The 12986-nt window shown below is 47.5% G+C and overlaps 2 protein-coding genes across 3 annotated transcripts; one reads left to right on the plus strand and one right to left on the minus strand.

The window, feature by feature from the left end:
* Positions 1–1510: 1510 nt before the first annotated feature.
* Positions 1511–6434, minus strand: MRPL27 (mitochondrial ribosomal protein L27). The gene is made up of 4 exons (XM_065908504.1): positions 6346–6434; positions 4197–4328; positions 3711–3778; positions 1511–1943 (listed from the first exon to the last, which is right to left on the minus strand). Exons 1-4 carry the CDS (start codon positions 6383–6385, stop codon positions 1737–1739), a joined length of 447 nt encoding a protein of 148 aa, XP_065764576.1. The 5' UTR covers positions 6386–6434; the 3' UTR covers positions 1511–1736.
* EME1 (essential meiotic structure-specific endonuclease 1) lies at positions 6400–12916 on the plus strand. Of its 2 annotated transcripts, none has more exons than XM_065908501.1 (9): positions 6400–6489; positions 7994–8799; positions 8883–9010; positions 9807–9896; positions 9988–10109; positions 10310–10436; positions 10669–10784; positions 11722–11911; positions 12159–12916. In XM_065908501.1, exons 2-9 carry the CDS (start codon positions 8019–8021, stop codon positions 12333–12335), a joined length of 1731 nt encoding a protein of 576 aa, XP_065764573.1. In that variant the 5' UTR covers positions 6400–6489; positions 7994–8018; the 3' UTR covers positions 12336–12916. The 2 variants fall into 2 exon arrangements, with proteins under 2 accessions (XP_065764573.1, XP_065764574.1); XM_065908502.1 differs by lacking the exon at positions 6400–6489 and adding an exon at positions 6503–6705.
* The last annotated feature ends 70 nt before the right edge of the window (positions 12917–12986 follow it).

A 12986-nucleotide genomic window follows, 5' to 3' on the forward strand; every position in this document is an offset into this window, starting at 1 on the left:
GCTCCAGCTGACTGCACAGTGCTTCTGGCTCTGGGCCTGCAGGGAAGTTAATGTTCAGTCCTCCCACCCTTGAGTGCCCTGGAGAATTCAGCACTTTTTCCTTATTACTTTTTAATTGTATGTAAATGCCTAATAGGAGCCCCTGGGACAAGGAAAGATCACAGATAGAGAGCCTAGGATTTGGCTAGAGGCTCCACTTCACCTCTTTGGTAAAGGATGGCAGATCCTAGTCCAGGGGAGAGATTTAGCCTGGGCAGGAAAAGTTTCCATGGAGACAACAGCTCTAAGATTCAACTTGTCTCCAGGAAGGAGGACCATCACTGAGGGAGAGGAGACACAGAAAGCAAAAGCCAAAGAGGGAGTAGGAGTGTGTGTGGGCGGGGGTGGGGATGGGATTGTAAGGAAATGGGTAATGTCTTTGCTCTACTTCTCCCAGCTGCCATCCGCTATGAAGAGGCCCTAAGGTCATATCTGCACCACCACCCAACCAGGGCTCTGCTCAACCACCACAGGAAGCAGCCAACTGCTTGTTCAGGGAAACACAATAGGAGAGGGATCAGTTCTTCCATCTTGCCCCTTCCTGCTTCTCCAAGGTACTGGCAGGGACAGCATCGAGCCTATGGAGATACTCCCAGCAATCTCCTCCAGCTGGGCCTTAGTACAATACCTCAACATACCCTGGGACACTTTTGCAGGAGGTAGGAAATCTGAGGTCATGCCCAAAGAATCAAGGTGACAAATCCAAAGCAGACCTCCAGAATTAAGACTTCTCTGCTCTCAACCCCTGAAGCTCCTGCCTTCAGGGCAGAGAATAGTCCTTGGGAGGAAGCCACTAACTGTGCAAGTTCTCTCTGGGACTACAGCCAACATCGCCTGCCTCTAACACCCAGGATGACTGTCCATCCCCACTGAGACTTCCTTCCTCACTCAAGCCAAGATTTTAAAGGTCTTGGGTTGACAATGAAGGCCTGCTCTCAGCCTACTCTAGGACCAGTGAGTATTCCTGAAGCCAGATTCTTTGCTGTAGTTTATGATGTGCAATAAACCAAGAATCAGAAAACAACACCAGCATGGTGTGTCACTGGTTGAGAAAAAGCAGCTCATTTGTCACCCAATCTGTCTCATCCCTGGAATTGTATCCAGTGATGTATCTGCCTCATCCTTGGAAGGACTCTAGTATTCCAGGCCAGATGGGGCCTCTCTGCCCTGGACCCACACAGGTAGGAAGGGGTCTGCCACGTGGCCATTTCTGGGGCTGTTGCCACAGTTCCCTCTGAATGTGGCTCCAGGAAAGAATACGACCACACTGGGTTTCTCTGTTGGCCCCTTGGCCCCTCCTCCCTCCTCTTTCCCAGCCTGACTTCTGTGGGATCCAGGAGGGGAAGGAGCTATGACACCCTCAAGTACAAGCTCTCCTCTTCCTTGTGGAAGGAGGAAAGTCCTTCCTCTGGAGTCCCCTCTTATTCCCCTGTGTACACCTGAGAACATGAATAAACAAATCAGTATGCTGCTCCATCCAGGTTTGTTCCCAAATAGCAGAAACTCGACTCCAGCTAACTTTATTGTTGGCCCCAGATCAGGTCTCCCAAAGGGCTTCCACCAATCACTTCAGAGTCTCTTGCAATCACCACCAAGCAGACTTCTTTACTGGGAGGCCTTGTCATCACTCCAACTCTTGATGACGTCTGGTACCATCCTCTCCTGTCACCTGGGCTCCAAAGGCCTCAACCAGGAGGTCAAAGCATGGCTACCAGTTTGAAGGTGCCCTCAGGTTTGGCAGGAACCACGTGGACAAAAGTCTTGTAGAGCACAGCCCCTTCGGGCAGTCTGGTGACCAGATCCACAGCCTCCGAGTTGCTGGGATTGGGCACGTAGACTTCCTTAGTGTAGCGGACTACCCCCTCCTCCAGCGCATACAGACATTTCTTCTTTCCCAGTCCCACCTGCAACACACAGAGTAGTGAGCTGGACAGCCAGGGGGGCCCATCCCAGGGCTCTAGGATAGACTCTTCACAAAGATTCAGGCCCTGGGGCCAAAAAGGAGGGTTCAGAAAGCTCCATCTAAGGCTCCCTTTCCCTCTGGGCTTGGTAATGATTCCATGATAAAGGTGGGAAAAGAAAACTCCAACAGCCAATCCTAGTGGTTATTCAGTCCCTGAGGGCTAATGCCTGGACCTCGATCTGTACAGGTGGCCAGAAGCCACACTGGACAGATGCCCAAACCAGGCCCAGGAAAAGGTCTGATCACTGCTCCTGGGAGCCTGCTTCTGGGAGGCTTAACATAACACTGGTTTGACGCAACATTTTCATCTATATGGTGAAGTTTAGGCTCAAAGCTATATAGATAATGCATATGCTAATTAAACAAAAGTAATGATATAAGCTAATAGTGTGTCATACTTACTGTGTGTAAGCAGTATTCCAAGCAATATTATACACATTAACTCAATTCTCACCTTGTGAAGTAGGTACTATGTCTAAACCTGATTTTCAGCTGAGAAATATGAGCAAAGAGATTAAAATAGACTGTTTATTAAATATATATATTATTAACTATACATATCTTAGCTTTTTTCTTTTATTGAACTTGAGATTAGATGTGTGGCAAGTTTTATCCACGCAGTCCTGCATTATTCAGTATCTCTCAAATTAAGAGAACAGACTCTGGTTCAAATCCCAGCACTACTACTTACTACTGTGTGATCTGAGCAAGTTAATTTACTTCACTGTGTCTCACTTTTTTCAACTGCAAAATACGGATAAATATTAACTACTTCATAGGGTCATCTTGAGAATTAAATTGAGTTAATAATCAGAAAGAGCTTAAAATACTGCCCAGGTCAAAACATATTAGTTTTTATTATTGTTGTCATTATTTTAGTAGAACTAAAAATGAACACAGTCACATACTGAATGTCTCGAGTTCCTAAAAAAAAAAAGTTACTACACATACAGTCAATTCACTTACAAATTAGCATTTCTGAAATAATTATGGGTTACTATCAGTCTTTCTGTGCCTACTAAAATTGTCAAAAAGAGGTAAGAAGGGAGGAAGAAATTGATTACAGAGGAAACAAAACTAACTTTTTAAACAATGTAAAGACTAGAGCATAGGTCTGTGTTAAAGAACTTTCCTACTTTAGCAAGTGATACTAACTTGCTGATGCTGAAATTCCTGCCTAGTATGGACCTAATTTCTGGCCCATATACTGAATCCTATTTTATTAAATTCAAGTTATCTTTCAGGCTCCTAATAACAACTTTATGCAAAGGAGGAATTCTTAAAAATAAGAAAAAATGAATAAACTGAAATTAGTTTCTCAAGATTAAAAAAATATCTTAAATCACTAGAAATCTCCTCTTCCAAGAAATGGAGGTTAGAAAAGAGACCTAAGAGAATGAGGCTGATACTATTACCAAGACAAAAAAGTGACCTGGGACACAGCAGACCTGGTTCAAATCCCAGTTCTGTCACTACCCCACTACCCCCTTTTCTAAGTTTTTGGCATCCCACCTATAAAATACAGATGATACCTACCTACCCTCGGGATGGGACTGAAGATGAAATAAGAGAATGCAGGCCCAGGAATCAGCATGATGCTTGGCATTTGGTATGCACCCAACAGTTGCAACTGTTACAGTTATTGTGCTCAGGAGCATGGAGCGGTGAAGGAAAAGTGGGGGTGGGAGGGAAGCACAAAGCTACTTACATGGGCACCTGGGTGCCAGCGGAAGTGGCGCTGAGTCGCGAGGATGTTGCCAGCATGAACATAGTGACCTAGAAGAGAAGTCCACAGGTGCGCTGCCTTTGGGTGCCGACAATGAGGCAGACAGCAAACTGCTAAGAAAACACAGCAGCCCCTGCTTTTCCTGGCCCAAATGCTGTATACCAACCTGCAGACCCGGCCCTGGAAAGGACCAACTCCCGGAGAGTCTGACACAAGCAGCCTGCAACCCCTCCCTGGGAACCGCTACTTCCAGTCACATGGCCAAGGTTCCCACCTATTTGCTCTTCCTCTGCCCCTCCACCTTGCGTCAGGTCTTATCTGCTTCTTTAATTTGGAACTAAATGTTCTGGTAAGCAACATGGAGAGAACAGGGCCAGGCACTTGTGTAGTTTGCCTGCTCTTCAGAGGAACACCGGGGCAGCAAGGGAGGTTGCTAAGTGGGAAGTGGAAGGCAGGCCACACCCTTACCCTCCATTTTCTTGATGCCAAAGCGTTTGCCTGGAGACTTTCCACCAAGGTTCTTGGAGCTGCCACCTGTCTTCTTGGATGCATATCTGACAGCAAGAGCTGTAGCCGGAGGAGGACTCAGCAGGGCTGCAACTACACAGAGAACAGAAATGTTGTTCAAACAGAGAGGCTTCCCAGGAGACTCTCATTCTTTGCCTCAGTGGGTCATTTGTTAAACTGAGAGGTGGCAGGGGGCATTTTCAGGGGAAGTGAAGATATGTGAGCAGAAATGCCACTTGACTGTGTGGGTTTTCAGGGAATGTCTTAAGTCCTTGTATTGTCCACAGTGTAAGCGCTACATGAATTGTGTGTGTGGCCTAGGGTTTGGGGGAGGGAGTAAAATATTAATGGGAAAAAAAAAAAGTACCATGTGCCCTGACACATCCAGGCCTACTGAGGAGAAACAAAACCACAGAAACAGAAGCCAGCAAGAGGACACCACAGAGCTGCCTGTTTCAGCCTCACTCACAATTATACCCTCAAGACTCCATGCACTGTGCAGGGGCCAGACCACAGACCCAACAACAGAACACCCAGAGAGAGGCTCCTGCTTTGACCTCACCCACCACTTTCTTAGCCATCCACCCATCCATAGCACACCATATACTTGTAAACAAAAAGGGCAGCCTCTCTGAGGGTGGCTCCCACAGGCTCCTGTGCAGTTCAGAAGGCTGGTCCCTTTGTCTGCCAAGTCCATTAAGCATAGGGAAGACTGATCGATAACCATGCCCTTGTTAATCTGACCTCTTCATCCTCATTCCAACGTGCTCAGTGGTATTTATTTTAAAAAGGAAAGTGAACTAAAATTCATGCTGACCAGGATGGAAGCCCTGTGCTATACGACAAGCCCAGGATTGGTAATCCTTGCATTCAGGTCTCCAGATACAGCTGTGTTAATCAGGGTCATGCCAGAGTCTTTAGATAACCCTGTGCGACCCTGGAGCCTGTCAGTTCATAGCTCCTAAAACCTAGGTTTCTGAAGTTCTGTTAGAACAGAGACTAGCTAGGGCAAAGGACCAGAGATAAGGACTTAGAGAGACAACATATTAAATGCCCAGCATCAGGATCTACATACCTTTAAACACCTATACATTTGTTCACTCACTAAAGTGAAGAAACTGGACGTTGGCTTTACCTACCTTATCTCATTCACAAATCTTTCCCCTTCACCCTATACCTCATTCTCCTCAAAGAAAATGATGCTATCACCTACACAGTTGGTCAGGCAGAAGTCGAAGAGTCATTATAGATTCCTTCCCTTTGCTAACCTCATGTATGGAGGGAGTCCACCAGCAAGCTCTGGATTCTATCTCCAAAACAGGTCTCAAATCCACCCATTTCCCTCCAAGTTCACTGACACCAACATCCTGACTAAACCCTATTTCATCAGGTCTACTGTTACTACTTCCCATCTGGTTTCCTCATTTCTATTCCTACTCCTTTTAAACTCATAGAGGAGCAAGAGCTTCCTTCTCAAAATGGATAATTGGATCAAATCATCCTCTTGCCCCTCACTCTCTTACAAAAACAGGCCTCCTACCATCCTTAAGGTCTTAACTTATATGTTACCTCCTCAGAGGGTTTCCCTGACTACCCAACCTAAAAGAAAAGACACAGACACATTTTTCCCTCTCAGTCACAGCACCTGTAATGACGCACAATTTTATTTATGTGATTATTTACTGATTTATCTATTACAAGTAACTCTCCTGGGGCTAGAGACCGCCTTCATCTTCTCTGCTGAGCTCCTCAACACCTACCAGTGTCTAACACAAAGGCAGACCTCAACCTACTGAACGAACGGATTAACTTTTTGAGCGCCAATGTGCCAACGATAGCAACCTATTTTTGTAGATGAAGGGATCCAAAGAAACCCGGACAGTGGAGGCGGCAAACAACAGCAAGGGAAACTATGAACAAGCCAGTCCAGGTAAGGTCACGTGCTCCACGCCCCAGATGTCACGTGACCAACGACTGCCCCGCACATTTCCCTCAGTCTCCTCCTTCCCCCAGGTTCCTCCACGGGGTACCGCCTCCATCCTCAGGCTCCCTGCAAGGTCTCCACTGCACTTCTACCCCTGGCGCTACAACGACCACGGCGTCCGATTACCAGCACTCCGGGTCCTCCACGCCAGCACCGCCAACGCCATGTTTTACGTGCTCTCGCTTCCGGTGTTAAGAGTTGTGCTTCCGCTACCGGGAGATCTATTTCCGGGTCCTGCCTGGCACGGAAGAGTGGCGCGACAATTTGCTGGTGAGCGCTGCTGGGCTGGGCTGCTGGTGGGCCGGCGATGTAGGGCCTACTTCCTGAGCCAGGGTCTGCCGGGGCTTGGTGGCCGCGGCCTTTGCCGCCGCGTGTGGACGAGCTGTCTGCCCTGTGCCTGCGGGAGAGACGTGGAGCGAGCTCAGCAGGGCCTGCTTGTCCGATACCCGCATTTTGCCAGAGTTACCGAGGCTGATGCCTCAGACGGTAAAGAAACTGCCTGTAATGCAGGAGAACCGAGTTCGATCCCTGGGTTCGGAAGATCCCCTGGAGAAGGGAATGGCACCCACTCTAGTATTCTTGCCTGGAGAATTTCCACGGACAGAGGAGCCTAGCAGGCTACAGTTCATGGGGTCGCAAAGAGTCAGAAACGACTGACTGAGTGACTAACACTTTAACCGAGGCCTGAGCGGGGATAGGGAGGTCCCTCCCTAGTCGTTCAGCTTACTTGACAGAGCACTTCCTGCGTGCCAGATACAGTACTAAGCTCAATAGATGAACTACTTAAAAAGATTTCTTTTTAAGTAATTCTTGTAAAGTAGGTAATGTGACTGTCCCTGTTTTACTGAAAAAGCATGGCCGGGAGAGGTTACATGGCTCATCCTGCAGTTAGTATGTTCAGATTGTCTTGCTCACCACCCATCAATTGCAACCCTAGATATTTCTGTAAGAGAACTGAAAGCATCCCCACAAAAACTAGGAGGTGAATGTTCAGGCGGCATTTGTAATGGTCAAAAATGGAATCAAACAGAATGTCCACCAAATGAATGGATAGACAAAATGTGGCACATCAATGGAGTAAAGCTGAGTACAGCTATAAAAAGTGATGAAGTCCTGACATATGCTACAACATAAGTGAACCTTGAAAACATGCTAAGAAGCCCATCACCAGAGTTCAAATAATTAGGACTCCATTTCTGTGAACTATCTAGAATACGTAGTAGATTTGTAGAGACAGGAGTAGGTTTCTCATTGCCAGGGACTCCAGGGAAGGGGAAATGGACTGACTGCCTAATGGCTGTGGGATTTCTTTTTGAGATGATGAACGTGTTCTGGAATTAGATAGTAGTGATGGTGATACAACCTTGCAAATATACTGAAAACTGCTGAATGTTGTACATTTTAAAAGGACGGAATTTTATGGGATGTGAGTGATATCTCAGTTAAAAAAGAACGACTCTTGATATCTCCATTTTACATGCAGAGATCGGTAAAGAGGTGGTATTGGGTCTTGTTCCCACCTCATTAACATTTTTTAATAGTAACCTCCACTTTGTTTATCCTCATCTTGACCTAGAGGGGATATGAGGAGGGTTCTTGTTAGATTACAGACATAGCTGTTCTGAGTTCCAGATTGATCGTATTGGACCATGTCCTATTTCTCTTGTTTCTTCTTTTCTCTGTATATCATTTATTTCCATAAAGCTTGGCCATAGAACACAACTGAACTGAATTCAGTGCTACAGTTTGTGTCTCATCTCTCTTGTCATTGCAGGGAATTAATCTGATTGCACATACTGATGGCTGTAAAGAAGTCATCACTCTCACTGGATTCCAGTGAGAGTGACTCTGAGAAGCTGCCAACATTTGCCTTTCTGAAGAAGAAACTGTCTTCAGTAAAGAGGAGGCAGCCTCAGGAGGATGAGAAGATTGTAGTGGTTGACATCTCAGATTCTGAGGCCTCCTGTCCATCACCAAAATTGAAAGAACCACCACCCATTCCAGAAGCAGCTGAAACTGTCATACAAACAGAGCCGGTCAGGGTGCTAAGCAGTGAAAGTGAGAATGAGGAGGAATTTATGCCCCTGGCTGAGAGGCTTATTTGTAAGTTTTTGACTCACAAACAGCTGAGCCCTGAAAAATCCAGCTCCCCATTTGAAAGGGTTTTGGATCAAAATAATGAAGGAGCATCACATGACTGGCAAAAACAGCTGTTTACAAAGATCTGTGATATTCCCCTCTGTGGTACCTCAGAGAGGCATGCATCAAATAACAAGGACTCTGTAGTTGACAATCCATGCCATCAGCTGCCAGCCTACCAAACTACCTGCCCTGTCCAGAGCAACAGCTTAACAATAACCAAAACAAATGCTGAGGTGCCCCTGCCTCAGAAGAGACGCACATATAGTCAGAAGGTCCAGAAGAGAAGCACACAGGGATGCCAGCAGTGGGGACGAGCAAGCCAGAAGGAAAGCACCCAGAGGCAACAGGAAAGGAAGAAGAAGCTAGCCCTGGCTAACAGGCTGAAAGCTCAGAGGCCAGAGGAATGCTTAAAGCACATCGTTGTGCTGCTGGATCCAGGTCCTACAGGCATCTTTCTTTCTTTGCTGCTGGGTAAACTGCTTTCTGGGCCCCGCTGACAGTCCCTTTCCCATCTGTTACAGTGGTCTTGCAGATGGAAGGTGGGGGTCAGCTCCTTGGAGCCCTGCAGTCCATGGGTTGCTGCTGTGTGATTGAGGCGCAGGCTGTGCCTTGCAGCCTTACGTGGAGGAGAAGGGCTGGGCCCTCTGAGGTAGGGGTTTTCTGACTGCTGTCTCTCCTCCTCCTCAGAGTTACAGGATAAATATGCTTTTATTCTAAAGGCTATATCTCAGTCAAGGCCCCAACTGGAAAGCAGATGGCACACTCAGTATAAATTTGAGGAGGGTTTAATAAAGGGCTGTTTTTCAAGGTGTGGGCAGGGTGCAAGCAAACTACACGGGACAGCATCGTACCTCATATAATAGTTTCTCCATCTGGGGTAGTGCTGCCATTTCAGATTGGTTGATACTGTACTGTAGGATTGTGGACCGTTATGTGACCTTGGCTTTGTTTGATTATGCCTTAGTGTGGTGAAAGAGAGGTGCTCTCACAGACCGAAGTTTCCTTGGTGATTCTTATCTTTGTCACACCAAACCTATTCCTTTCCAAGAGCCACTCAGCTCATACTTCGCATTTACCCTCAATGCCCAAATTACATATTTGTTCCAGATTCTTCAGAAGAGTTTCCTACCCTCTATTCCCCAATTCAAAATGCATAGAATTTTGGCAGTTACTTCTCAGCCCATTTCAACTCACTAATGCCCCTTTCATATTCACTGCTTCTAAAGTGCAGTACACCGAGGTTGAACCATTGAGGAGTGGGAGGGACAGAATCATGGGTTACTATTTCTTGCCACCATGATTTCATTCCAGAATAAAAAGGATACTGCAAAATGGACTAGGCCAATGGGGATGAAGTCATTCACCTAGAAGGCCTGGGTTTCTCTCACAGGTGCTGAGCACCTGCTGACCTGCCCCCCTCTGGGGGGTTCTGTGCCCTTTAACAGGATGGCGAGGAGGGCTTGGTGGAAGAGCCCATGGTTCTGGTGCTGCTCCTGACAGAGGTGTTTATGTCTATGATCTACCACTTCAAGCAGGTGGGTACAGCCAGAGGGGTGGGTGCTGAGGCCAGGCTGAGGGCTGGCTCTAGGGAGCAGACATTCATGCAGTTTCTGCCCCTTCACACAGGGACGTCTGGGCAGCACTGAGGAAGGGAAGGAAACACTTCGGAGCTTTGTGACTGACATCACAGCAAGGACAGCTGGGAAAGATCTGTCACTGGTGATTGTGGATCCAGAGAAGTGTTTCAGGTTTGGATTTGTCCTCAAGACTTAGTATTAAAAGGGGCAGCTCTTGGGCCCACAGGGGTGAAAGTATTCATCCCAGATCTGGGTCCCTCTGCAAAACAGCATCCCCGTTAGCCCTTTGTGACTCTCTGATCCAGCCTTTTCACACCTCTCCTGAGCTCAGCCTGGAGTTGCTACCCTTTTGATTTCCTCCCCTGCTCCAGTGCTCCGAATCCTCTAAGAAGGAAACAAAGAGTGGCAAATAGAGGACAGGCCAAGGAGAAGAAGCAGCAGCAGAAACAACCAGAGGCCAACACAGTGGCCATGGTGACCAGGGTAGATATGGAAGAGGTAAGAACTTCTGTTGCCTGAATCAGCGTGGGCACCCACTCTCCTCTAAGCTGAGTTGCTAAAGAGTAAAATGGCTGCTGGACACTACTTTCTGCTCTGGCACTAGGTAGGAAAGAAGGGCCAAACAGGGAGCCACGGGGCTGGGGTGTAGCTTCAGTGAACAGTGAGAGGAGAATAGTTTCAAACTGGTCTCTCCATACTCTTCCAGTCCATCCTGCTTTGGGGTTTCTAGGCACTAGTAGATCTGCAGCTGCACACAGAAGCCCAGGCTCGAATTGTGCAGAGCTGGAAAGAGCTGGCTGACTTGGCATGTGCGTTCACGAAGGCCGTGGCTGAAGCACCCTTCAAGTGAGTGCCCCCGTCAAGTCCTGGCTCAGTTGCTGGGCCTTGTCCTTTACAGTGATTCAGGTACCCAAAGAAGATGTCTCCTTCCCCTAACTCTGCTAGTCTCTTGTTGCTCAAGCTTGAGGCAGAAGCAGCCAACTTAACCCTGGGGATTCTTGGAAGGAGCCTTCAAGTCCAGTCCCTTTAAAATGTTCTCTAGCTTACATGTGTAGGGATCCCCTGGTGGCTCAGATGGTCAAGAATCTGCCTGGAGTGTGGGAGACCTGGGTTCACTGCCTGGGTCAGGAAGATCCCCTGGAAAAGGGAATGGCAATCCACTCTAATATTCTTGCCTGGAGAATTCCATGGACAGAGGTACAGTTCATGGGGTTGCAAAAGAGTCGAACACAACTGAGCGACTAACACTTGAGCTCATGTGTAAGTTGATGTTCTGCAGATTCGCACTGGGTTATCAGTGGGCCAAGGTACCAGGATTCATTGCAGATCAGGTCACAATGAAACAAGCTTTTGTAAAAATTTTTTAGCCTACTTAGCTCAAGGGCTGTTCATAGTCAGAACTTAAAATTAATGAGACCTGAGAGACAATTGAGTCCTTCATTTTATACCTGAGGGAACTGAGGCCTGAAGAGACCAACTTGTCAAAAGTTGCAAGCAAATTAGAAGAACCAGATCTAGACTCTAAATTGCCTGATACCCAGTCCCCTGTGCCTACTCCTGTGCACACTGCTTCCCCAAATGGAGCCCAATCTCAACGTAAGCAAGAATCTGCTAACTTTCTGGTAATGTCTCTTTTAATGAAAAGGCGTAAATGTTGTTTTTAAGGGAATCTAGTTTTTAAGCAACTAGCATTGCTTGGGTGGAACATTGTGCACACCTCTTCCAAGCTCAAGTGCAGCAGAGAAATGCACGACTTTTAGCTCCTCAACTGCGCTGTTTGCAGGAAGCTTCGAGATCAAACTAGTTTCTCCTTCTGCCTGGAGAATGACTGGGCTGGAGGGGCCAAGGTGGACCGCTCTGGCAAGGGGCTTGCACTGGTCTGGAGGAGACAGATTCAGCAGCTGAACCGGGTCAGCCTGGAGATGGCCAGTGCCATTGTGGATGCCTATCCCTCCCCACAGCTCCTGATCCAGGTATGTTATTCCAGAGGTCACTGCCCAGTGTGCTGTGGCCTTGGTGGACTCCCAGTTTCCATGGACAGCACTGGTGAGGGCCCAAGAATGCCTTGTAAGTCAACAGTGCGGGTCTGATATCAGAGTCAACACTGATCAGGGAGGGAAGACAGATTCTCATCCTCCAACACAAGCTTCCCATCCTCTGTTCATAGATGAAGAATGGCTGTGGATGGTGTGGTATTAACAGGTCATTTACTCCTTTCAGGCTTATAAGCAGTGTTTTTCTGAAGAAGAACGCCAGAACTTGCTCGCAGACTTACAGGTGCGCCGTGGGGAAGGCGTGACAGCCACCTCACGCCGTGTTGGACCAGAGCTGTCCAGGCGTGTCTACCTTCAGATGACAGCTTTGCAGCCAGATCTCTGCTTAGACAGTGTAGACTGAAGCCAGCCCTCAGGATGAAAAGCTGGTTTCCACCGCTGCTCCTACCTCGCAGCATGACTACAGTGTAGGAATCAGGAGCACCTCCTGCAGCACAAGCCTGGGTCCTGCCCACAGCAGGCTTTCCCTGGTGTTGCTATTTGTGATGGTGTCTCTACCTGCCCACCTGGGGTGGAGGCCAAGATGCTAACATTTGCCTTCCTCTCTTAGCAAGTTGACTGCCATGTATGAACCACCCCTGCCCTTGCCCCCGCCAGCCCTCAAAAATACAAAGGAACAAAGACAGACCACTCAGACATGTATTTAATAATTGTAGAAATCCAAAAGTACCCCAGCATCAAATCTCCAGGTCAAAAGTGAACTGCCCTCAGCTGGTGACCTGACGAGGCTGGATGTGCTCTTGCCTTCCTCCCACCCACTGAAGCTCCCTCAACCAGCCAAGGAACGGGGATCCAGTCACTGTGCTGACTTCTGTATTCTCTTAATCTCATTTTATGTCCTGGTTTTAATTTCAATAAAGCATTTGTACCATTGGTTCTGGAGCTTAGAGGAAAAATAAAGGAATGTGTAGTGATTCTGAATAAGGTGTGGACCTACGCAGCAGTTCTCTGAGGGAGAAAAGAATAAGTCTTTTCTTCCATTATCTGGACAGTC

The sequence above is a fragment of the Muntiacus reevesi genome, chromosome 18 (assembly GCF_963930625.1).
Source record: "Muntiacus reevesi chromosome 18, mMunRee1.1, whole genome shotgun sequence".
Classification (NCBI taxonomy): Eukaryota; Metazoa; Chordata; class Mammalia; order Artiodactyla; family Cervidae; genus Muntiacus; species Muntiacus reevesi.